General features: G+C 44.2%; 3 protein-coding genes across 5 annotated transcripts in view; all 3 read left to right on the top strand.

The window, feature by feature from the left end:
- The first annotated feature begins 2,200 nt into the window (after positions 1–2,200).
- Positions 2,201–10,355, top strand: LOC110492631 (dolichol-phosphate mannosyltransferase subunit 1). 2 transcript variants are annotated; one of them, XM_090203883.1, is made up of 12 exons: positions 2,201–2,782; positions 5,106–5,183; positions 5,574–7,110; positions 7,664–7,763; positions 7,856–7,889; positions 8,005–8,081; positions 8,456–8,481; positions 8,621–8,716; positions 9,075–9,143; positions 9,518–9,632; positions 9,756–9,875; positions 10,067–10,355. In XM_090203883.1, the coding sequence occupies exons 3-11, from the start codon at positions 6,980–6,982 to the stop codon at positions 9,858–9,860; spliced, it is 753 nt and encodes a 250-aa protein (XP_090060009.1). In that variant the 5' UTR covers positions 2,201–2,782; positions 5,106–5,183; positions 5,574–6,979; the 3' UTR covers positions 9,861–9,875; positions 10,067–10,355. The 2 variants fall into 2 exon arrangements, with proteins under 2 accessions (XP_090060009.1, XP_090060008.1); XM_090203882.1 differs by having other exon boundaries at positions 9,756–10,355.
- Positions 10,356–11,007: 652 nt separating this feature from the next.
- On the top strand, positions 11,008–19,583 carry LOC110492632 (activity-dependent neuroprotector homeobox protein). Of its 2 annotated transcripts, none has more exons than XM_036947652.2 (4): positions 11,008–11,272; positions 14,822–14,938; positions 15,221–15,319; positions 15,544–19,583. In XM_036947652.2, the coding sequence occupies exons 2-4, from the start codon at positions 14,831–14,833 to the stop codon at positions 18,478–18,480; spliced, it is 3,144 nt and encodes a 1,047-aa protein (XP_036803547.1). In that variant the 5' UTR covers positions 11,008–11,272; positions 14,822–14,830; the 3' UTR covers positions 18,481–19,583. The 2 variants fall into 2 exon arrangements, with proteins under 2 accessions (XP_036803547.1, XP_036803546.1); XM_036947651.2 differs by lacking the exon at positions 11,008–11,272 and adding an exon at positions 11,395–11,847.
- A 3,240-nt stretch (positions 19,584–22,823) lies between these two features.
- LOC110492634 (partitioning defective 6 homolog beta) overlaps positions 22,824–26,230 on the top strand; it is a 34,672-nt gene continuing 31,265 nt past the window's right edge. The window contains exon 1 of the mRNA XM_021567059.3: positions 22,824–23,470. Within this exon, the coding sequence (XP_021422734.2) occupies positions 23,408–23,470 (63 nt within the window). The 5' untranslated portion in view covers positions 22,824–23,407. The remainder of the gene's footprint in view (positions 23,471–26,230) is intronic.

The raw sequence follows: 26,230 nt of genomic DNA on the forward strand, positions 1-26,230 counted from the left end.
AGTCCACCTGACCGTGCTGCTGCTCAAAATTAAACTGTTCTGCCTTATTATTATTCAACCATGCTGGTCATTTATGAACATTTGAACATCTTGGCCATGTTCTGTTATAATCTCCACCCGGCACAGCCAAAATAGGACTGGCCATCCCACATATGCTCTCTCTTTTTCTCTCTTTCTTTCTCTCTCTCGGAGGACCTGAGCCCTAGGACCATGCCCCAGGAATACCTGACATGATGACTCCTTGCTGTCCCCAGTCCACCTGACCGTGCTGCTGCTCCAGTTTAAACTGTTCTGCCTTATTATTATTCAACCATGCTGGTCATTTATGAACATTTGAACATCTTGGCCATGTTCTGTTATAATCTCCACCCGGCACAGCCAGAAGAGGACTGGCCACCCCACATAGCCTGGTTTCTCTCTAGGTTTCTTCCTAGGTTTTGGCCTTTCTAGGGAGTTTTTCCTAGCCACCGTGCTTCTACACCTGCATTGCTTGCTGTTTGGGGTTTTAGGCTGGGTTTCTGTACAGCACTTTGAAATATCAGCTGATGTATGAAGGGCTACATAAATACATTTGATTTGATTTGAGTTGCTACATAGTCGACAGTAGATACATAGTTGAAAGTAGATACATCGTCGACAGTTGCTACATAGTTGACAGTAGATACATAATCAACAGTTGCTACATAGTTGACAGTAGATACATAGTCAACAGTAGCTACATAGTCAACAGTTGCTACATAGTTGACAGTAGATACATAGTCGACAGTTGCTACATAGTCGACAGTAGCTACATAGTCGACAGTAGATACATAGTCAACAGTTGCTACATAGTCAACAGTAGCTACATAGTCAACAGTAGCTACATAGTTCAGCTGTATTTTACATCCAGTACAGTTCAAGCTTGTCAGAATGTGATTGTGACAGGTTTTCCTATATTTTAACCTCTGTTCACCACTACTGTTTTTCTCAGGTTGTGACGGGTCCTTCAGGAAAAATGGCATGAGAAGGCGTATTTGGGCCCCTGGGAAATGGTGTCCCTCTGGGATATATACAGTTCAGAGAAAAGCAGTGGGTTAAACTGGAATTCTTCTTTATTTAGAGCTTCCTTATTGTTCCACTGTGTTTAAAAAGTTCTACATTTATTTTGAATTCATTTATCATGTTTTCCCTTCAAATTTTTTACATTTTTATTGTGATCAATTGTAATGAACGTATCTAACATCATGTCAGCATATTGCAGATCTCTGCTGTATAATTATGCAATTACAACATTGTAGACATTGTAGAACATTGTAGTATGACCTCTCTGTCTGTTCTGTGTCTAAACAGGGACCTCCATGGGAGAGAATTGTATTTTATTTTTATTTGCCCTGTATTTAACAAGACAAGTCAGTTAAGAACGAATTCTTATTTATAATGATTTGATTAACTATGCTGTGATTTGTAATTATAGTTCATTGTTCTTCATTGTTCCCTCCATCATCCTTCCACTCCCCTATATAATTTCCTCTGGTTCCTCTCATCCTCCATCCTACTCCCTGTGTTTCTGTAGGGTTTACCGGGTCCACCTGGTCCCAAGGGAAACGATGGACCCCCAAGGCCCCAATTTGAACTCCCTTTAAAAACCTATTTAAACATTATTGGCCATGCCCTGTACATCACAACAGTGGCTAGTGTTCAGCAGCCCATGCCCTGTACATCACCACAGTGGCTAGTGTTCAGCAGACCATGCCCTATATATCACAACAGTGGCTAGTGTTCAGCAGACCATGCCCTATACATCACCACAGTGGCTAGTGTTCAGCAGACCATGCCCTATACATCACCACAGTGGCTAGTGTTCAGCAGACCATGCCCTATACATCACCACAGTGGCTAGTGTTCAGCAGACCATGCCCTATACATCACCACAGTGGCTAGTGTTCAGCAGCCCATGCCCTATATATCACAACAGTGGCTAGTGTTCAGCAGACCATGCCCTATACATCACCACAGTGGCTAGTGTTCAGCAGACCATGCCCTATACATCACCACAGTGGCTAGTGTTCAGCAGACCATGCCCTATATATCACAACAGTGGCTAGTGTTCAGCAGACCATGCCCTATACATCACCACAGTGGCTAGTGTTCAGCAGCCCATGCCCTATACATCACCACAGTGGCTAGTGTTCAGCAGACCATGTCCTAGACATCACAACAGTGGCTTGTGTTCAGCAGACCATGTATTGTGTTTGTATAACTCCTCTAATGTATTTGGATCATTCTGAAACGGCTCTGACCCTGACTTTGATCTTTCCCTGGTGTTTTTCAGGGCACCAGGGGAGTTGAGGGGAACATGGGCGGACCAGGGATGACTGGACCTAGAGTAAGAATGGATGATCTCTAGTGATCCCTCTCTCTATTCCTCCTCCCCTCATCCATCCATACATACCGTACATCCATCTGTTTCAGGGTATGCCAGTACTGAGGGATAAACAGAGCAACAACAATCAGCCCACCACAGAAGTTTGGTGTTCACAATGCTACCTCGTCATCTAGTGATAGTAGTTGATTGTAGTTTGCCTTTTGATTGACAGGGTCTTTCTGAGAATAAAGGTGAGAGAGGAGAGAAGGGAATTTTTTTTTTTATCTTACACGTTCCTGTAACGTCCGACTTTCAGATGGCCAGTGCTCTCTTGTTGACCCATTGATTGACAGACATGCTCTGTGTTTTAGGGAGAGCCTCAGTCCGTGGCAATGATCTTCCAGCTAGTCCCACAGGCCTGTGAGCAACTGGTGCACAGTACGTATCATTATACATTCACAGCACAAGCATTCCCATGGTTATGTACACTGAACAGAAATATAAACTCGACATGCAACAATTTCTACGTTTTTACTGTGTTACAGTTCATATAAGAAAATCAGTCAATTTAGATACATTCATTAGGGTCCTATTTTATGGATTTGACATGAATGGGCAGGGGCACAGCCATGGGTGGGCCTGGGAGGTATAGGGGGACAGGCCCAGCCAGTCAGAATTAGTTTTTTCTGTCCTCCGTTTCATCAGCTGTCCGAGTAGCTGGTCTCAGATGATCCCGCAGGTGAAGAAGCTGGATGTGGAGGCCCTGGGCTGGCGTGGTTACACGTGGTCTGCTGTTGTGAGGCCGGTTGGACGTACTGGCAAATTCTTTAAAATAACGTTGGAGGCGGCTTATGGTAGATAAATTAACATTTAATTATCTGACAACAGCTCTGGTGGACATTCCTGCAGTCAACATGCCAATTGCACGCTCCCTCAAAACTTTAGACACCTGTGTCATTGTGATGTGTGACAAAACTGCACATTTTAGATTGGCATTTTATTGTCCCCTGCACAAGGTGCACCTGTGTAATGATCATGCTGTTTAATCAGCTTCTTGATATGCCACACCAGTCAGGTGGATGGATTCTCTTGGCAAAGGAAAAATGCTCAACAGGGAAGCAAACAGATTTGTGCACAAAATTTGAGAGAAAGAAGCTTTTTGTGCATATGGACAATTTCTGGGGTTTTTTATTTCAGGTCATGAAACATAGGACACACTTTACTTTACATGTGGCGTTTATATTTTTGTTCAGTGTACAATGACCATGATCCATTGCGCGCCAGCTTGTTCAGTCTGTGTGGATTAGACACGGAGACCCCCGTTGACGGAGAGAAGAGAGAACGTGCGAAATGGATTGAAAGCAGTTACTGTGGGGGTATCTCTACCTGAAAATACACTGCTCAAAAAAATAAAGGGAACACTAAAATAACACATCCTAGATCTGAATGAATGAAATATTCTTATTAAATACTTTTTTCTTTACATAGTTGAATGTGCTGACAAAAAAATCGCACAAAAATTATCAATGGAAATCAAATTTATCAACCCATGGAGGTCTGGATTTGGAGTCACACTCAAAATTAAAGTGGAAAACCACACTACAGGCTGATCCAACTTTGATGTAATGTCCTGAAAACAAGTCAAAATGAGGCTCAGTAGTGTGTGTGGCCCCCACGTGCCTGTATGACCTCCCTACAACGCCTGGGCATGCTCCTGATGAGGTGGTGGATGGTCTCCTGAGGGATCTCCTCCCAGACCTGGACTAAAGCATCCGCCAACTCCTGGACAGTCTGGATGGAGCGAGACATGATGTCCCAGATGTGCTCAATTGGATTCAGGTCTGGGGAACGGGCGGGCCAGTCCATAGCATCAATGCCTTCCTCTTGCACTACGCTGACAGACACAGCAAACCTTCTTACCACAGCTCGCATTGATGTTCCATCCTGGATGAGCTGCACTACTTGAGCCACTTGTGTGGGTTGTAGACTCCGTCTCATGCTACCACTAGAGTGAAAGCACCGCCAGCATTCAAAAGTGATCAAAACATCAGCCAGGAAGCATAGGAACTGAGAAGTGGTCTGTGGTCCCCACCTGCAGAAGCACTCCTTTATTGGGGGTGTCTTGATAATTGCCTATAATTTCCACCTGTTGTCTATTCCATTTGCACAACAGCATGTGACATTTATTGTCAATCAGTGTTGCTTCCTAAGTGGACAGTTTGATTTCACAGAAGTGTGATAGACTCGGAGTTACATTGTGTTGTTTAAGTGTTCCCTTTATTTTTTTGAGCCGTGTATATGATCTTAGTGATTGATAGTTGGTATTGAGCAGTCATAAAAGTATGCCTTATTTACTTTGAAGAACTACTAAAATAGTGATTTTGTCAGACAGCATAGGCAGCAGCTCTATAGAGATGAGATGATGACTTGGAATGAAAGTCATTGAATAAAACAAATATTTTATTAAAGTAAAGTAATGTGAATAAATCATGGTTAATAAGTGAAATGGGAAGTCACTACCATCATGGAATTTTTATGAATTGTTTTATTCTGTGTTGTTACACCATTCAACCAACATAAAGCATAGTGCACTTAATGTCAAAAAAAATTACATTGAAAACTGATTATTTTTTAAATTATCGAACCAATGCCGAACTGACCTCAAAAAGCACTAATTGGCAGTGGTGGGGATACCAGTCCTGGTCAGACCACTTCTAGGCGATCAGAGTGTCTTTCATCAGTGGGTTCTTCTTTCCTCAAGGCAAAGAGGTGCCCCCGGGGGGAAAAAAACGCTTAGGGACCAACGTCCAGGGACACAAGGGGATCAAAGGATTTGCAGGTACCTTCAGCACCTGTCTTTCTATGGCTGCGTTTACACAGGAAGCCAATTCTGATTTTTTACCCAGTTATTCGCAAAATATCTAATCTGATTGGTCAATAGACAAATGAATCGCAAAATATCTAATCTGATTGGTCAATAGACAAATGAATCGCAAAATATCTAATCTGATTGGTCAATAGACAAATTAATCGCAAAATATCTAATCTGATTGGTCAATAGACAAATGAATCGCAAAATATCTAATCTGATTGGTCAATAGACAAATTAATCGCAAAATATCAGAATTGTTTTGCCTGTGTTACCGCAGCCTAGAGGAAAACATTTAAATAAAAATATTCAAAAAGGTTAATTGCTGCTTACTGACCATTTCTGATTGTGTTTGTGAAGGTCTCCTAGGTCGAGAGGATGGCCAGACGGGACCTCCAGGCATCGCAGGAGCTGTCGGACAGACAAGAGAGATCGGTCCCCAGCACCGGCTGTCATAGAGGTGCTCAACCACAAGCAGGTACAACAGCCATATCCAGTACCATGTGACAAGCTATGATCATAACATTTCCACATCCAATTGATTTTACTATTTAAAAATTGTGTTTGGTGAAAGGGGGGAAACCTAGAAACCTGTACAACTGAATGCCTTCAACTCTAATTCCTTAGTTATTACATCCACATCTTCAGCACCTGGGGAATAGTGGGTTAACTGCCTTGCTCAGGGGCAGGAAGACAGATGTTTACCTTGTCAGCTCAGGGATTTGATCCAGCAACCTTTCAGTTACTGGCCCAATGCTCTAACCACTAGGCTACCTGGTGCTATGGTCTCTTATCCGTTCATGCTTTCATCTGCATCTAATTGTACAGAGGACCCATATGTTTTATATATCAGCCTTGAGCACACTTGAAAGATGGATTTTCGTGTGACATTGGGGTCCATCTCCTTCATTTTAAGTAAAACCTTTTTAAGCACTTATGCCATTGGACCTGATGGGAAGACTGGGGCTGACGAAGCACCACAATAGAGCGTATTTGGTGCGTTGGAGCTAGTCGGTGACTCAGAGACACATGCTCCACTATAAAGGGGAAAAGGAAGTTGACCTGGTGCCTGCTCTTCACCTCTTCCTCTTCTCATGTAACACAAACGTTTCAAGTGTTTTCTCTTACATAAAAAAAATTAGGAAATGTACATGTGCACGTATTTGAATAAGTCAACCAAGTGTGTTAACAAAATTTCTAACATGTTGTATAAGACAACATTTTAATGGAAGCTAGTGGATATTTTGTTAGAAAGTATTTGTAGTAGTTAACTGATGTTCCAAACTTCACCCTGAAAATGTTTGTATGTCTATTAATTATGCTCCATGTTTTATGTTTTCATGCACTCTTTGTGTATGCATGCGCAGCATTTGACCATGAGACTGGCTTTTTACTTAAATAGTCTTCATGTTTCTACAGTAGGATGGCAATGAAGAGTAGTAACACAACCATGTCTATAAAAGTGCACTGGTTCTAACTTTCCTAATCCCCAAACAGTGGGCAAGTTTTTACTTCAATGAGATAATGATTGTATTATGTAGTTATTGCAAGACAGTACTATTAAATAGGCTACTGTTACTGGGGAATAACATTTGCAGTTGTGTATGTATGATCAGTATTATCCAATATCTAAAATCAAGAGACGTATTCTTTGTTGCAAGATCGCCACCTAGTGGTAGCTATATTGCTAGGAACAAATTATTTTAAGAATTTGTTGCAGGGGTGGATATTTCTGAGAGCACCCTCATCCGGATCAACATTCCAACATGGCAAGCCGAAAAGGTTCACATCAGAGCCGGGGAAATGGTGATAAATATTCGGTGTTGTTGCCAACTTACAATGAACGTGAGAATCTACCTCTTATTGTGTGGCTACTGGTGAAATATTTCGGTGAAAGGTTAGTAGTCGTTTCAAGTCATTAGCTACACTAGCTGTAGCCCAGAGTGAATGACAAGATCTGTAGCCCAGAATCGGAGAAGAGCTGTCATTAAATATCAGAGTCGCTAGGTGACAGCCAATGGCTTACTTTAACAATCTGCTGCTGAGATTTTCAGCCGGTCATTTGTAATATAATTTTATGAAATAACCCCTGTTTTTTTTCTTTATTTTCCTATACAATATGACTAAAAAATACCTTAATTAGCTTATTACAAATGCCTTACATCTTCATAACAACAAAAGGAATTATTTAAACATGAAACATTGTACGCTATAGACAAAAAAGACTAATCACATTTTACATGTTGTGCCTTTTTTAAAAGAGTAACGTTAATTCTTGTAAGTTAACTAACTCAATTTGAACAGATCTTGCACGTTTGTAAGACATTTTGACTGAAGATATAACTGGAACAATGCTAGAGTTAATTGTAAAGTCCCTGTTTTAATCAGTTGTCAGATTAGCATTTTATTTGTGTGCTGAGTTGAAACATCTGTTTGCTTGTTATTTACAGTGGATACAACTATGAGATTATTGTAATTGATGATGGAAGTCCGGATGGGACACTTGAAGTGGCAGAACAACTGCAGAAGATATACGGAGAGGACAAGATAGTAAGTGATTGGAATATATATTAGTAGTTGTAATTTGACATTCACATACCTGCTGACAATACACATTCGTTCTGGTTTTTTTTCCCCCTCAGCTCCTTCGACCTAGAGCAAAGAAACTAGGTTTAGGCAAGTGTCACATACTCATTCATCAAAGTGAACACAGTGTTGCATCTGTATTTTAGCACAATATCTCAGACACACTACACACACGTCTGATAATGTCATTTGATTCTTCATTCAGGTACTGCCTACATCCATGGCATTAAACATGCTACTGGGAACTATGTTTTCATAATGGACGCAGACCTCTCCCATCATGTGAGTGGATCTCCTGTATATCTGGCGGGGACAATACAATAGCAGACGAACAGGGTGGGATAGTGGCTAAGGACCCTGTACATTCAATATGTTTTAGTCCAATACTATATTTAGTTCATTTTACTATTCAGGAGGTAACTTGTGGTGTTATAAAACTTGTTTGGTTGAATAGGCTACTAGAACTAGAAGCACAAGCATTTCGCTACACTCACATTAACATCTGCTAACCATGTGTATGTGACAAATAAAATTTGATTTGAGGCCTATTTGTATACGAATGCTTCATAGACAGATGGTCTTTGAAATCCTTTGAATTCATCCATGCTAAAATACATCCGTTTGTATTTATTTTGTTTACATCCTTTTGTTTGCAGCCTAAATTCATTCCAGAATTCATAGAGTAAGTAATCTATTTAAAAATAATCCCAAAATGTGAACGTGTGTATTTTTCTTAAATGCACACATTCACTAATACGCTGCATCTCTACCACTTGATCGTCAGTTACCAAATAGCGGATGTGAATGTGTTTGTCTCCAAGGAAACAGAGAGAAGGCGGGTATGATCTAGTGTCAGGCACCCGGTACAGAGGAGACGGTGGCGTATACGGTTGGGACCTGCGCAGGAAGCTCATCAGGTAACTGCAGTGGCACACGCTCACTTCTGGTACATTAAGACTGTTGGATGGCATTTTTAAAAATTTTATTTGACCTTTATTTAACCAGGCAAGTCAGTTAAGAACAAATGACGGCTATGGGGCAGAACGACAGATTTGTTGACGATCATACCTTGTCAGCTCGGGGATTTGAACTTGCAACCTTCCGGTTACTAGTCCAACGCTCTAACCACTAGGCTACCCTGCCACCCCATTTCTCCTGCTTGTGCTAGCACACAAAGCAAGCACCTAAAGCAAGCACCTAACTCTCATGAGAGTTTAATTAAATATTCAATTTCCCTCATATCTTTCTGTCCTTCCCTTCCTATCTCTCTTACAGTCGGGGAGCTAACTATGTCACACAGGTGCTGCTGAGACCTGGGGCATCAGACCTGACTGGCAGCTTCAGGTAAGTGGCAAAATGTAAATCAGTTTGAAGAACAGCAGGTACAGTTACCACACCTGCATACCGGTATATCAGTCTCTATCTGGGAACTATTGTCGGATGAAAACCTTGTAACTCCATTTATGTCAATAAAAAAAAAAGACTCATATTTAACATGTATTGAAAGCAGTTCTCTAAACAGGACCAATAAAATGAATTCAAAATAACTTCTGAAGTTTCGGAAATATATGTTTGTTAACGGGAAAATATGGCAGTTTTTTTTCTTCTCTTCTATTTCCTGAAAAGTGAATGTTTTGGAGATGAGCGGTTTTCATTCGTCAGCAACGTAGTGGGTGTTATCTCACGTGGGTGTTTGTTCTAATGCATGATGACATCAGGCTCTACAAGAAGGAAGTACTGGAGAGTCTGGTGGAGCGGTGTGTGTCCAAAGGCTACGTCTTTCAGATGGAGATGATTGTCCGTGCTAGACAGGGGAACTACACTGTTGGAGAGGTGTGACCTTTCAACCCTTTGTGTGTTTTGTGTTCGTCGTGCCATTTTGAACGCTTGTCATGTCAATAGGTTGTATGTAAGTTAAACTAGATTTTTTTTTTTCTCTCTCTGTCTTCCAAACAGGTTCCGATTTCGTTTGTGGATCGTGTTTATGGGGAGTCAAAACTGGGAGGAAATGAAATAGTATCGTTCCTGAAAGGACTGCTTACTCTCTTTGCGACAACATGATTTATGAAGCTCTAGGTTCGGACTCAGCAGCATTGCTTTTATGATGTTTTTTGTTGTTGTCATTAAGTCAGGGCGTTTAGTGGAGTAATTAGCCAACATCAAAATGGAAAATGACAAGACTATGCCCTTTTTTTTATAAATCGTTGATTATTGGCAAGAAAAGCACAGATGGTAATTAATTAGACTAATTAATATCCCCTCCCTAGAGTCTAGATGTATCTCCAAACCAGTGGAGGCTGTTGAGGGGAGGACGGCGTACAGTAATGGCTGGAACGGAGCAAATGGAATGTGTTTTGATGTATTTAATACCATTCCTCCTATTACGCTCCAGAGATGACCACGAGCCCATCCTCCCTGGTTAAGGGAGTCACAGTCACAAGATCCTTATGTATACTTATAGATGAACTTATTTTCACATTTTTCTAAGATTTGTATTCAGCCAAACCTGAGAGACCTGTGATTGTTGTAAAAAAAATAAATCAATGGTAATAAATAGTTGACCTTATTTCCTATTATTTTGAATTGGTTGCTGCATGGCTCTTTACTTCATTGGAATCTATGTAAACTGTCAAATGTGCATAGGCAGAAACAAACACAATACACATGGTTAGTGTGCTAATTGGCCCGCATTGTTTAACCTGCACTGTGTTCATCTGGTTTCCTACACTAACAACAGTGAGTGTGACAGTATTTTCTTTCTTTACCCAGTGATCTGAAGTTCTCACAAAAGATGTAACATGCAAATCAAACACAATATAGCAGGATGCTTAGGCTCCTGCATGTTTCAACATTGAAAGGATGATATTAGTTTGGAATGTAATGCCCAGAACATGGTGCAATGGGGAGAAGTCAACAATGGCCTTCAATGGGCCTTGCCTTTGCTGCCTTGGAAGATTACAATCCTTAAACATTAAAAAGATGAGACCTTGAAGGAGACCATAACTAATCACCCATTAATTTAAATCCAATATTCACATGATATGGTCTCTCCATCCCTCCACCACCCCAATCTCCCAGAGGCCCATGCCAAGATGGGCAGAGAACAATTTGCACTCAGGCTTGGGAAATACCCCAGACTCAGGAAAGTAGTCCCGGTGAGTTTAGTGTAATGGGAACGTATCATAGAACAGCGCCACCTACTGTTCTCATTGCACTCTGACGTTGGGCAAGTGCAAAGGCACTGTGAGTACTGAGGCACTGTATACATCCGACCCTCTGCAATGTAGGAAGCCAGATGTAGTCCTATAACGCATGCGTTCATGCCATGCTAAACTAGAGTGCGCCAGCTGTTGGTTAAATCTAGCAAATGCAGCTCGAGCTTGTTTACCCCAGTCCCTCAGGCATAGAAACTACCGACCCCTGACAGACGTTGAAGAACGACCTAGGACAGCATCTGAGGCCTGTCTTGAAAGGTAAGAGCATATAAAGCTAATTGATTTAACACACTAATTGAGTTGTTTAATAAGGCTCGACTCATATGGATATCACAATGAGTATTAAAAAAAAATGCTACTCAAACACCTATGTCACTTCCGCCCTTTCAATTGCGCCATTTTGGATAGGGCAGTTTCCAGGCTGCTAGGGGTGTATTGTCTCTGTAGGAAGAGACGGGAGTGCGTTATCAGTGAACAGTCACAGAGTTAACACATTCTTGGACGAGGGGTTCCTCGTAATATTTACTACAACGCCAGCCACACTATATGTCCCTACAATGGGCGTTCTATGTGTTTTATCTAGCTAACTAAATGAGTTTCAATGGCACTCCATACCCGGTAGCCGAGAAGGATAGTGTGTGTCGGACAGTAGTGAGAGGAGTCGAGCTCCCTCTCTCGGTGTGGTGTGACCGCTTGGAGAGAAGACGGCAAGGCGGTTAACCCCGGCTGCGTATTTGGAGCAATAGGAGTGAACGTGCCTAACGCATTGTCTCCCTGTTTCTCTTGATGTGATATAATTTACTACAACAAGAGAGCACCGGATTTGAGACCAGGTAAACACATCATACTCCGCTTTTCAGATAACCAAGCTAGTAAGGATACACAGCTAACTGGGTTTAGCCACCGTAACGTTATGATGATGCGTTGTTCGTTCATAGTTACGGTCGGGGAAGAAGAAGATACATTTTATATATATATATATATACTCTTAACATGACATGGGTTGATACTTGAGAATAACAAATGAAACAACGTGGAGTATTATGATATAATAGTTAAAAGGTACAATCCATTAAATAAAACAATTTAAAAAAAATACAATTATGATAGCGTATATCATAAGTTATAGGTGAACATGACACCGCTTTTGTCTCGCTAAACTTGGGCACTGAGTGGCGCTCAGAATCAGCACTGACCGAAGATCTTTTTCTAATACTCGGTTAGCAGCTGCTAGTTCGCGGTGTTTCTACGTGCGCTTCCCTTTGTGGTGGCTCACTACTACACTAGCTACTGCTAGCAAGCTACTATCGCCTATCGAATCTAACGTGCGTGGAGAATAATACCAGATCAGATGTTATTTTGGCGTAAAGCCACGATGGAAAGATGCATGTAGTAATCGTGTTAGATCTATGTGTATCCTCTTTCGTTGGTCAACCAGATGTAGACATTAAACAATATAAATCATTGACTTCAATCAAAGCCATAACCACATCAATAAGAGGGGAGATGGAGATAGCTCGTGAATAACCTCCCCTACTCGCTTAGTTATTACTAGTCACATTTGACCTATATTAGGTCCCTTCTCTTATCAAATGTAACCGTATTTTTCTAACATTATTTAAAAAAAAAGTGAACCGGGATTTATAATCAAGTCTGGTAACGTTACCAGATTCATTCAGCAACTTGAGAGAGAGACTAGGTGACACGGGGTTATTATCCGCACATCGCAGGTTTGATTTTGACTGTCGTGATGTCGTATGAGAAAGTAGTGTCCCGCCTCCTTTATTCACGTCACGCAACTATCACAATTGCTATGTGATTTAATGTTCCAGCTTTTTTTTTACATGTACGGTGTCAACATTGTCTTGGAGGTTAGTTTCATACTCTATTGATTCAACCCTCTGTTCACATGGTCCCTGTGTGAGGGCAATCAGGATGAAGACTGGTGGTGAACTCGATTGAACCTTTTGGGAATTTATGCTAGGTGTTCTACTTAAATGCCAACCGTCTTTATGTGGTGTTTCTGGTCATAGATGACCCTTTGCTGACAGGATATGACTGATACAATCAACTTTTTTTTTTTTTTTGGTAAGCAATGTGTTTTGGAGGATCAGAGGTGACCAGAGCAAATGGCATCATTGATTCTTAGGACAGACATAGCTCCGTTGTATATATGAGATAGGACATAAGGTTTATGGGTAAAATATAGACTACTACTATCTTCCTCTCATCAGCTGTTGAGTGGCTATTCTCTGCTGGCTACCCACCCAGCCCCCACTCCCCTGTAGACACATTGTAGATGTTGGGTTCTGCTGCTGACTCAATAGGAGGCGCCATTCCGTGATCACAGAGAGGCTGCAGAAAAGGGGGCAGGCAGAGCAATGGAGGCCTTACATAATGGAGGCAGAGCTGTCCTCTAGCGCCATCTACAAGCCATGGGAGAAAGCATTGGCAGGAGTAAGCCCAGCCAGCAAGGTAGTCAGGCAGTCAGGCAACATTCAGCTCAGCAAGGTAGTCGGGCAGCCAGACAACATTCAGCTCGGCAAGGTAGTCAGGCAGCCAGACAACATTCAGCTCGGCAAGGTAGTCGGGCAGCCAGACAACATTCAGCTCAGCAAGGTAGTCGGGCAGCCAGACAACATTCAGCTCGGCAAGGTAGTCGGGCAGCCAGACAACATTCAGCTCGGCAAGGTAGTCAGGCAGCCAGACAACATTCAGCTCGGCAAGGTAGTCAGGCAGCCAGACAACATTCAGCTCGGCAAGGTAGTCAGGCAGCCAGACAACATTCAGCTCGGCAAGGTAGTCAGGCAGCCAGACAACATTCAGCTCGGCAAGGTAGTCAGGCAGCCAGACAACATTCAGCTCGGCAAGGTAGTCAGGCAGCCAGACAACATTCAGCTCGGCAAGGTAGTCAGGCAGCCAGACAACATTCAGCTCGGCAAGGTAGTCAAGCAGCCAGACAACATTCAGCTCGGCAAGGTAGTCAGGCAGCCAGACAACATTCAGCTCGGCAAGGTAGTCAGGCAGCCAGACAACATTCAGCTCGGCAAGGTAGTCAGGCAGCCAGACAACATTCAGCTCGGCAAGGTAGTCAGGCAGCCAGACAACTTTCAGCTCGGCAGCAATGTTCCATCTTCTGGAACATACGACAAGAGCTATGGCATCGGTGGGTGGGTGGATGGATGAAGAGTGTTTGGCCTTGTACTGCTTGTTGCTAAAGCATCGTGTCCTGACCTTTGACCTGAATAGAGAATCAATTCTATAGTGTTACCATTGTGCAGCATTGGCTGGAATATAACAAACCAAACAGCCCAGACAGACAGACGTATAAAGGTGGTAGTGGTAAGGTCATAAAGGATAGACTTGAGTGATGCTGCTGAGGTAAACCACTGATGGATTTATGATGAAAGGTGACTGGCAGGCAGCAAGTATTCTTGTGGCATTGTTTCACAGGGGCAGTAGAGTAACAATCACTGAAGTGGATATTAGCTCTAGTGTTATTTGGGAAATGTGTTTCCATCCCCCAGGGTTTTTGTTTTGGGTCTACTGAAGGCTGCTCTCTACAACAATGGATGTTGTTCATATGTTGACCTGGGGTGTATTCACTAGGAACTAAATGGAAGCAAACAGAATGAAACGGGGGCGGGACCTACCTGAATTGGTTTTCATTGCGAAACGTTTTCCATTTGGAGTAAATGTTTTCCGTTGCAAAACGTTTAGCAACTGTTTACTTCGTCAAATGAATACGCCCCTGAACTCACCTGTTGCTCTCCCCTGTCCACCTACCTGTGTCCCTCCCTTTTCCAGGTGGGCAGAATGTTCCAGCTCCCGGTCAACAACCTGGGCAGCTTACGGAAAGCCAGGAGAAATGTCAAGCGGGTTCTGGGAGACATTGGCCTGGAGTTTTGTAAAGACCACATTGAGGTGAGCTATCCATGTGTGAGCATGCCCCTTGATACACATTATCACACGGAAGAGATAATAGCTCATTCATTAATAGCAAATTTAATTAATCAGTCTAGAAACATTTCAGCCATCAACTTAGGAAGCCTCAAATTTCTCCCGTCTGTTTGACGTTATAATAAATGAGCCCAGTCCGCAACTATGATAGGTCGTCGACTCCTAGCCAATCATCTCTGTCAGACTTGACGTTTTGTATTGACTCTATATGAATTGTGATTAATCGTGTATTTCTCTCCCTTTTAGGACTACAAAGACTATGTCCCTGATAATAACGAGTTCTACATCAAGCACACCACCTGGGATGATGTATGTGTGTGGGATCCTTCACTGACCAAATCCCAGGTGAGTGGCTCACGGCCTGCCTGGAGGGGCACACTGGAACACCTTGTATTTTAGCGTTGTTGCTCTTGTCTCTTAAAGGCTTTTAACTGGGTTGTTGTCTGTTTTATTTTCAATAAATAACGTTTTATTTACATAGAGTAAATGTCATCACACGACTGACCACTGTCTCTATCCCCCCCGTCCCCCCCCCGTCCGTCCGTCTCCCCCCCCGTCTCGTCTCCCAGGACTACAGATCAAAGCCTTTCTGCTGTTCCGGCTGCCCTTTTTCCTCCAAATTTTTCTCAGCGTACAAGAGTCACTTCCGCAATGTCCACAGTGAGGACTTCGAGAGCCGCATCCTGCTTAACTGCCCCTACTGCACCTACAATGGGAACAAGAAGACTCTGGAGACGCACATCAAGCTGTTCCACATGCCCAACAACGTGGTTCGCCAGGGCCCCGGGGGCATGCAGGGGGCAGTGGGTGGGCTGAAGGACGCCATGCAGCTGGGCAAGAGGCCCGGCGAGAGCATCGAGCAGGCGGTGTACTACTGCAAGAAGTGCACCTACAGGGACCCGCTTTACAACGTGGTGCGCAAACACATCTACCGAGAACACTTTCAGCATGTGGCCAAGCCCTACCTGGTTAAGCTTGAGGAAAAGGCCACGCCCAACGGTTCCGCAGCAGGTACCACCACGGGCACAGGGAACACAGACCGCAGCAGTAATGCAAACGCCAACAGCAACACCATCCACTGCAAGCGCTGCCTCTTTTTGCCACGCACCTATGAGGCACTGGTGCAGCATGTTATTGAGGACCACGAGCGAATCGGTTACCAGGTGACCGCCATGATTGGTCACACAAACGTGGTGGTACCTCGCGCCAAACCTGTCATCGTGGTATCCCCGAAGACGGGGGAGAAGACTGTCATCGGGGTAGGACCTAAAGGTCAGCTAGTGACCACCACAGTGGGCGGGGTCCGCTCCGTTTCTACCCAGAACCTCAGCAGAATCGTCATCCCAAAGTCAGGCCTGAGCTCAACGGGACTCCTGTCTGGGGTTCACCTGAAGCAAGGGGCATTTGGGTTAAAGAGTGGGACTACCCAATCCTTCTCTATAGGCGGGCAGCAGGTGAGAATCACTTTGCCTGGCAACGCAAAGGTGTCTGTGCCCCAGCATTCTCAAGCAGCCAAACAGAACCTCACTGGTGGTTTGCGGAGCCCCATAGTGGTGAGTTCCTCCTCGTCTACGCTCAACTCCCGGGTCCAGGCGGCTGCCGCCACGGTGGCCTCAGTCACGGCCAAAGGGAAGGGGGGTAACTCTGTCCTGGGCACGTCGTACACACAGAAGTGGAAAATCTGCACCATCTGCAACGAGCTCTTCCCTGAGAATGTGTACAGCTCGCACTTTGAGAAGGAGCACAAGGCGGAGAAAGTACCTGCCGTGGCCAACTACATCATGAAGATCCACAACTTCACCAGCAAGTGTCTGTACTGCAACCGCTACCTGCCCAGCGACACACTCCTCAACCACATGCTGATCCACGGCCTGTCGTGCCCGCACTGCCGCGCCACCTTCAACGACGTGGAGAAGATGGTTTCGCACATGCGACAGTCCCACCCGGACGAGACGGTGGGGCCACGCACCGATTCCCCTCTGACTTTCGACCTCACTCTGCAGCAGGGCAACCCCAAGAACGTCCAGCTGATTGTCACCACCTACAACATGAGAGACGCACCGCAGGAGTCCGTGGCCCTCCATGCCCAGAGTGCCTCGTCGTCCACTCAGACGGGCAAGAGGACCGTGCCCAGCCAACCCCCAAAGATGCCCTCTGATTCAGAAGATGGCTCGCCTGCCAAGAGTGCACCTCAGGCGGCCGTACCGTACAAGAAAGACGTGGGCAAGACTCTGTGCCCGCTGTGCTTCTCCATCCTCAAGGGCCCCATCTCTGATGCACTGGCACACCATCTGAGAGAGAGGCATCAGGTTATCCAAACCGTGCACCCGGTGGAGAAAAAACTCACCTACAAATGTATCCACTGTTTGGGTGTGTACACAAGCAACATGACAGCCTCCACCATCACTCTGCACCTCGTCCACTGCCGCGGTGTGGGGAAGACCCAGAACGGGCAGGAAAGCAGGCCTGCGCCCTCCCCCAGGGTCTCCCAGGCCCAGGGCATTAGCCTCAAACGGGCCGGCTTCGAAAACTGTGACCCAAACGACCCAAAGCGGCGTAAGCTGCCGCCTGGAGAGCTAGAGAGCCCTGCAGCTTTCGTAGAGAATCCAGATGACCCTGTCAACCTGATCCTTGACCCCAAAGGTCACGAGGATGAGTCGTACGAGGCGCGGAAAGCCTTCCTTTCGCAGTACTTCAACCGCGAGCCCTACCCAACGCGTAGGGAGGTGGAAAAACTAGCCTCAAGTCTGTGGTTGTGGAAGTCTGATATCTCCAGCCACTTCACCAACCGCAGGAGGAAATGCACGCGGGACTGTGAGACCCAGAAGGCTGAAGTGTTGCTGGGCTTCAACATGCAGGACATCAGCCAGCTCAGCCACGAACTGACCTTCGACTCTGAGTGCTTGTTTGAGGGCAAAGGAGACCGTGGAGAGACAGTGGAGAGGCGGACGTCCAGGATGTGCATCGGACGGTCTGAGCAGGCCATTCAGCGCATGGAGGAGAGGGCTGTGGCTAACGGTGGTGCTACTCCCCAGCTGGGTATTTCAACAGGGTCTGGCAGTGAGGCCAGGGTCACAACCCAGCCCAACTGTGGGGCCAAGAGCGACCAAAACAAGACGATCGGAAGCACCTTAAAACAGAGGGGGCCTAAGTATCTTTCAGAACCCATAGCTATTGACTCAGATAGCAATGAGGATGAAATAGATGATGAGGAGGAGGAGAAGGATGAAACGGGAGCAGTAGAAGTGAATTCCATGGGTAATGACAGGCTGGCTGCTGGGAGAGAGGGAGAGGTGGTAGGGACAGGGGACCACTCCAGCCCAGACCTAGAGGACATGGAGGAGGACATGGAGGAGGAGGAGGAGGAAGAAGAAGAGGGTCATGTAGAGAATGGATATGGCTCAACGCTGCTGGAAAGGCAGGCTAAAGGGAAGGAAGCTGTTGCCAAACTGGGTCAATCGGGAAGTGGAAAAACTAGGGCCCAACTCGGCAAGCATCAGGTCTGACCAATTGACACAAACAGATGACACGACGCGCACAGAGACGTTACATTTGATCCAACAGCTCTGCCTCACCAGAACTTTAGAGCTAGAAATGGTCAATGGTGTCATGAAGGAGACGAGGTGAGAAGGAGAGCCACTTTCCTTTTCACTTCCACAAGCCATCCAATGATATTTAAACATGTCAAATGTCAAAAGGCCAATTTAAAGCTGCTCTGCAGTCCTAAAGTAGCTGTGAGTGATGTAAGATTTGTGAACAGTTTATATCTTACCTCCAGGGAGGTAAGAGAACCCTGAAATTATTTGCCTTCTATTTACTTTACGAGAAAATTCAGATGAGTACTTATTCTTGTCCATTTGGCGACGAGTTTCACTGTGGCATATAACTTGAGTTATTACCATTTTACTAGCTTTTAAGAGAAACTAGAGAATCCCCCATTTTTTTTTTCGTTGCAGGTATGCAGGAATAGCTTAGTGTATATTTGTACAGTCTTTTAGATCTGTTTGGAGAGAAGTTGCTATAGATGTACTCATTAAATATTTTCTTGTCTTTCTGTGTACCAGCTAGCTGTGTATGTTCTACATTGGTTTGCTAGATGTTGCTTTGGTGACTGGTATTTTCTCTGTTTTGTTATTTTTATTTTTTTAACAAAACCATAGCGTTTTTGCTAAATAAAATATATATATATATATATATATATATATATATATAAATGCACATTTTAAATGAACATAATTGATTGCTTTTGTTTTTTTTTCGCTGTTTGTTTACTATGATTGATTATACTTTTTTATTTGCAGTAATAACTTTGGTTCTATTGAAGGAGTTCCTCGTATCCTTCTCCCCGTTAGTGGAAGGGCCATTTGGACTGATCTCTGTAGCCCTGTGCTTTGTAGTCTAGACTGTACTTCTCTTCACTCACCTATTCCTTATTTTACCACCGAGAATAGACGTTTGCTGTCGCCTTTGAAACAGAGAGCATTCGCTATTAATATGACGTTTCTGTGTGTATGTTTTAATTTGTGATCTTCAATTTGATTTGTTTTTTGTTTTTTAACTTGAGCATCTATGAACAATAAAGTGTTGCGTTGTGCTTCTCCTGGTCCAACCTATTTTCCTATGTCTTATGCTCTGATGTGATACACCCCTTTTTTTTAATGGAGACTAGATCTGGTTTGTCCTAAGAAGTAGCACTTCAAGTCAGGTTTTCCCAAACGTAACCCATGAGCTAGCTGTAAACGGTCACTGGTGATACAAATCCTATTGTCTCCGGTATTATTACAGTTCATTTTGACCGGAAATTACACACGGTTAAACACGGTTTTCGGTGTGTAAAACAAGGGGTTCATGAGTTTAGTCCATGTGAGCTATGCTATTCTGTGAGACTGGAGCATGAGGCGTCTGGGACTTAGTGGACCCACTACTGGTTGAGATGGTGATGGTTGATGAGAAATCAACAGTAGATTGCATTAACCCTTTGTTGAGGCTAATTTGCTCTAGTGTGTATCAATCTGGTGCCAAACCCCAAAAATTATGACAGTTCCATATTGACTCTGCTTGTTTTATAGTGATGATTTTATATACGAGTTATTCATTATGCTACAAATGTGTGTTTTGTGCTTATGTTCCATACCATAGATTGTCTCTAGCCTCCTGGTAAGAATGATATAAGATGGAGGGAAATTGCCCCTCTGCGAGAGCGCATCCTCCCCCTTGCTGGCTTGTTCAGTGTTGCTATGCTGGTATGAGGGGAGGGAGGGAGTGGCAGGGGGAGGCTGAAAGAGAGGCCTAGCAGACTGGGAGATGTGAAGGCCTCATCTGCAGTGTTGTGAGCAGCAGGAGTGCTAAGCAGACTGAGGGGGAAGGGAGACTGGGGGGGGAGGTGAGGGAGGGAGAAAGGGTGAGGGAAAGGGGAGGGATGGGGGAAAGAGAGATAGAAGGGGAGGCAGGCAGGTGAGAAGGGAATGTAATGGGAGAAAGAAAGACTGGCAGAGGAAAGAGAGGGTGGGGGAGACAGGGGGAAGGCAGACAGAGGGGGATGGGAGAACAAGAGAGGAAAGGGAGAATGAGGGTGAGGGGGGAAGGGAGACCGGGAGGGGGGGGGGGGCAGAGGAGGGAATAGAATGGGAGAAAGGAAGACTGGGAGAGGAGGAAAGAGTGGGTGGGGGAGACTGGGAGAGAAAGGGGGAGGGGGGCAGAAAAGGTGAGGGAGGGAGGCAGGCAAGGAGGGAATAGAATGGGAGAAAGGAAAACAGGGAGAGGAGGAAAGAGAGGGTGGGGGAGACGGGGGAAGGGAGACTGGGAGAGAAAGGGGAGGGGGGCAGAGAAGGCGAGGGAGGCAGGCGAGGAGGGAATAGAATGGAAGACAGGGAGAGGAGGAAAGAGAGGGTGGGGGAGACTGGGAGAGAAGGCGAGGGAGGCAGGCGAGGAGGGAATAGAATGGGAGAAAGGAAGACGGGGAGAGGAGGAAAGAGAGGGTGGGGGAGACAGGGGGAGGGGGGCAGAGAAGGCGAGGAGGGAATGGAATGGGAGAAAGGAAGACGGAAAGAGAGGGTGGGGGAGACGGGGGAAGAGAGACCGAGAGGGGGATGGGAGAACGAGAGAGAAAGGGGAGGGAGATGGAGAACGAAAGAGAGAAGGGAGGGAGGGGGGAGGGAGGGGAGATTAGGGGGAGGAGGGAAGGGAGTGAAGTAAGAAAGGGAGGGAGGGGGAGGGGAATGGAGTGAGGCAGTGAGGAATTGAAGCTCCTACTGGTGCCCCCTGGAGTTAGAGTGTCTCTGTACTGTCTCTCGTGTTAAACACAACACACTGTAAGTATGGCGTCAACAAGAGCACCAAAGGTTAGGAACAGTCAGCACAGTATTTGGGATGAGTTTTTACCTGTCTGTGTTACATCTATTTCGGCAAGGGTGATTTCATGTCGGTGGTTCAATGGTGTCATCGTGGCGTGGCTGTTGTCCAATTTGTTGACCAAACTGTGATCTTGTTAAGAAAATATAAAACTCCAGGGACATAGCCATTGACTGGAGCACATCATCTTCAGCAGGAGCTTTAGATCGCAATGACCTATGAAATAGCCAACTGTGAAGCGCTTTAATGGAAATAATACACCAGGAGTATTAAACAGAACAATACCATCTGTCGTCAATGTGTCACAGTATTTGAAGACACCAGATAAATCATAAATATTCTGGGATTATTCATTTTAGTTGATGTGGACATCCCAATCAGATTGAGCAAAAAAAAAAAAAATCTAAATAGTGTTTTAATGCTCTCTAATTGTCAGTGTTAGAAAACGGGACATTATTTGTATTTTTATCTAAACATGCAAACACCATCAGATATAATTCCGAGCGAGCAGTGCACTGAAATAACATTCAGATGAACTGGAATGACATTCACTTTCATGAGATGGGTGGTCCAAAAATAACTAACTGAAAGCGACACTTCTAAGAAGCCACGAGAGTGACTGCATTGAGGCATATGTCACTGGGCTTCAATGGCTATGTGCACCGACACTGCCTACTTAATTTGTTCAATTAGCAAACAAGTGTCAACACACCTATATTTTAGCTTTAATTAGCTTTAAAAAATGCATGGCAAAATGTCTAGAATAACATAAGATTAGCTATAAAACTGCACATTTTTTTTTATCTTTGCCCCATAGCAAAATGTGTAGAATTGCAGGAAGTTAGCGGTTTTCCCAAAACAATAGTTTTCTAAAAATTGTGGGGCCCACCCAAATTTCAGCAGGCCCACCTACCAACGAATTTCAGGCTACGCTACTGGTTGACATTTTGTATGTCAAATTGAACTTGCAAATTGAAACTGGTACTCCCTGTATATAGCCGTGCTAGGGTAGCCTAGTGGTTAGAGCGTTGAACTAGTAACCGGAAGGTTGTGAGTTCAAACCCCCGAGCTGACAAGGTACAAATCTGTCGTTCTGCCCCTGAACAGGCAGTTAACCCACTGTTCCCAGGCCGTCATTGAAAATAAGAATTTGTTTTTAACTGACTTGCCTGGTTAAATAAAGGTAAAATAAAAAAATTATTCTGCCTGTATATAGCCATGGAATTTTACTCTTGTTAATCATTATTCAGTGTGTATTTATTCCTCGTGTCACTATTTCTATTTTATATATTTTTATATTTAACTCTTGAGTTGTTGGAAAAGGACTCGTAAGTAAGCATTTCACTGTGCACGTGACAAATAAAATGATATTTCATTGTATTTTGCTGAATTATATATTTTGAAGGAAACTGTCTGCGCTAACAACAGATGGCGCAATTTAACAACATACAAACATCAAGCAGTTCGGGAAAGGACCTCACTTTGGCCAAGGTGAATTGTAAAGGTTTATCTTCGATGTACACGACAGTGACAGAAAACCTAGCGCATCTCCTTATGCTTTACTTTCTTCGTACTTTAAATACTTTACAAGGCATTTTAGACATGTATTCACAATATATGACATGCCGATAAACATTTTTAAAAACGTAGACAAGATTATGTGGACAAAAGACAAAACACAAAACATTTATTGACTTTTCGGTTACGTCATATTATCAAAAGAATTGTACAGGACCTTATTAAAAGTGATCAAGATAAGTTTGACTTGATTCTGACAGTCGCGGGAGTGTGCGTGTTGGGAACGAGGCTCCAGGCAGGGGCCGCTTCCTGGGTGCGTTAGAAGCGTCACGCAGGACAGCGTTTAAGTGGTTAAACGGGCGATGTGACGGCGAGTTTTGAGAAGATAAGTTTAGAGCAGGTTGGTTGTGGAGGAGGACAATAATCCAAACGAGGGAATTTCAGTATTTTATAAGGACACACAGCTAACTGGAATAACTTGTGTTGATATAATTTGGGATAGAGGGCAGACGAGGGCAGCCCCGTGAGGGCAAGTGTGTGCTGTGGCGCTCCTGTTAGCGAAAGATGAACAAGAACCACCGAGTGCCGAGCAACCGGTCTCTGGGCGCCGTGGAGGTGAAGAGCAAGGTGCGTTGTTTGCTAAATTAGCTAGCTAGTTGCCAACACAGAACAGCTAGCTATGTAACTATTGTATGTGTGAGTTATCGAAGTCTTCAAACCCCTTACTTTCAAATCATTGGTAAATGTACCTGCTTATTCGCTTGTCAGCAAGTTATGATGTTGTAATTATCTCGTCTGCGACAGTTTGCAAACTATCTAGAAAGCTAACTAGTTGGCCAGTCAGTTTATCTAGCCAGTGAATGAACAAGTGTCAAATGTGGATTGGTGTGAGGAAGGCATGTGTTTGGTAGCCAATGCTTGGAATCAATGTTTTATCACCTTCCATTATTTGTACGAATTCCATTATTAGTTTGCGGTCGGATTAGGCAATGTTGTGACTACCCAGCCAGGCACACAATGAGCCAATACTTGTCAGCAAACCAGACATTACTGTGGTTGATCCATTGAGGTTGAACATTATGTTCCACAATTGCATAGGATGTGTTTGGTTATACATTTTATGATTTACAAACTAGTTTAAGTTTGAAATGCTAGAACCGTAAGATTCAAAAGCATCTGAGACACAGATTGTATGGCCTACTGACCGGTTGGTAATGAATCTGTATTGAAGGTTGTTGGCCTAGGACGCTGATAAATCACTGTGCTGTTTTATTGTCCTTTGCGCAGGAGTCACAGTTGATCTCGGTTCCTTCCGCAATGGATCGCTTGTAGTAAACACGTTTCGCTATTTGCGTACATATTTCATACTTATTAACTACAGTTTCCTTGATTGCGATATCCGCAATGAATAGCCACTACCACTATTGCACTGTCGCATAATAATAATTCAGGCTTACTTCCAAGTACTAACTTATGTATCAATCAGCACTCGTCAATAATGATATGCTATCAAGACTAGACATGAAAAGGATGACAATAGTACCACTCTTTAGTTTCCCAAGTGCAGATAAAGAAGAATACAATTTGCTTGTTTTCTTCAGCCTGGTGAGACAAGGGGTCACTAATCTAGCATTGTGTAGCACTAACCACAACACTGCTAGTCGCTGTGGGTGCCATCACAGGGTTTAGCCAACGTCTATCCATTTAAAAGTGAGCCTTTGCAGAGCGAAATATGTGTGTTTTGATATATATTGTGCAAGGGACAATAAACATCACAGTGATTTATCAGTGGTGTAGGCCCACATGCACATTACCAGTCGAGTTTGGACACGCCTACTCAGTCAAGGCTTTTCTTTATTTGAACTATTTTCTACATTGCAGAATAATAGTGAAGATGTCAGAACTATGAAATAACACATTGAGTCAAGTAGTAACCAAAAAAGTGTTAAAGTCTAAATATATTTTATATTTGAGATTCTTCAAAGTAGCCACCCTTTGCCTTGATGATATCTCTTGGCATTCTCTCAACCAGCTTCACCTGGAATGTTTTTCCAACAGCACCATGCTGGTTAAGTGTGCCTTGAATTCTATATAAATCACTTAGTGTCACCAGCAAAGCACCATCACACCACCTCGTCCTCCTTGCTTCACACATGCGGAGATCATCCGTTCACCCACTCTGCGTCTCACAAAGACACGGCAGTTGGAACCAAATATCTCACATTTTGGACTCATCAGATCAAAAGACAGATTTCCACCGGTCGAATGTCAATTGCTTGTGTTTCTTGGACCAAGCAATTCTCTTCTTATTATTGGTTTCCTTTAGTAGTGGTTTCTTTACAACAATTTGTCCATGAAGGCCTGACTCACGCCGTCTCCTCTGAACAGTAGATGTTGAGATGTGTCTGTTACTTTAACTCTGAAGTGTTTCTTTGGGCTGCATTCTGAGGCTGGTAACTCTAATGAACTTCTAATGAACAGCAGAGGTAACTGGGTCTTCCTTTCCTGTGGCGGTCCACATGAGAGCCAGTTTCATCATACCACAGCAGAAGTAACTCTGGGTCTTCCTTTCCTGTGGCGGTCCACATGAGAGCCAGTTTCATCATACCACAGCAGAAGTAACTCTGGGTCTTCCTTTCCTGTGGCGGTCCACATGAGAGCCCGTTTCATCATACCACAGCAGAAGTAACTCTGGGTCTTCCTTTCCTGTGGCGGTCCACATGAGAGCCAGTTTCATCATACCACAGCAGAAGTAACTCTGGGTCTTCCTTTCCTGTGGCGGTCCACATGAGAGCCCGTTTCATCATACCACAGCAGAAGTAACTCTGGGTCTTCCTTTCCTGTGGCGGTCCACATGAGAGCCAGTTTCATCATACCACAGCAGAAGTAACTCTGGGTCTTCCTTTCCTGTGGCGGTCCACATGAGAGCCCGTTTCATCATACCACAGCAGAAGTAACTCTGGGTCTTCCTTTCCTGTGGCGGTCCACATGAGAGCCCGTTTCATCATACCACAGCAGAAGTAACTCTGGGTCTTCCTTTCCTGTGGCAGTCCACATGAGAGCCAGTTTCATCATACCACAGCAGAAGTAACTCTGGGTCTTCCTTTCCTGTGGCGGTCCACATGAGAGCCAGTTTCATCAGAACGCTTGATAGTTTTTGCGACTACACTTTACATTTTCCAGATTGTCTGACCTTCACGTCTTAAAGTAATGATGGACTGTCGTTTCTCTTTGCTTATTTGAGCTGTTCCTGCCAAAATATGGACTGGGTCTTTCTCCAGATAGGGCTATCTTCTGTATACCACCCCTACCTTGTCACAACACAACTGATTGGCTCAAACGCGTTAAGAAGGAAAGAAATTCCACAAATGAACTTTTAACAAGGCA

The sequence above is a fragment of the Oncorhynchus mykiss genome, chromosome 16, assembly GCF_057628025.1.
Source record: "Oncorhynchus mykiss isolate SJ-2025 chromosome 16, ASM5762802v1, whole genome shotgun sequence".
In the NCBI taxonomy this organism is placed as follows: Eukaryota; Metazoa; Chordata; class Actinopteri; order Salmoniformes; family Salmonidae; genus Oncorhynchus; species Oncorhynchus mykiss.

Coding starts and splice junctions, on each gene's coding strand:
- LOC110492631 (XM_090203882.1), top strand. CDS start 6,980: ATGGCAAGCCGAAAAGGTTCACATCAGAGCCGGGGAAATGGTGATAAA. Junction 8,717..9,074: donor CTGCGCAGGAAGCTCATCAG/GTAACTGCAGTG, acceptor TCTCTCTTACAG/TCGGGGAGCTAACTATGTCA. Junction 9,144..9,517: donor GACCTGACTGGCAGCTTCAG/GTAAGTGGCAAA, acceptor TGATGACATCAG/GCTCTACAAGAAGGAAGTAC.
- LOC110492632 (XM_036947652.2), top strand. CDS start 14,831: ATGTTCCAGCTCCCGGTCAACAACCTGGGCAGCTTACGGAAAGCCAGG. Junction 14,939..15,220: donor TTTGTAAAGACCACATTGAG/GTGAGCTATCCA, acceptor TCTCCCTTTTAG/GACTACAAAGACTATGTCCC. Junction 15,320..15,543: donor CTTCACTGACCAAATCCCAG/GTGAGTGGCTCA, acceptor CTCGTCTCCCAG/GACTACAGATCAAAGCCTTT.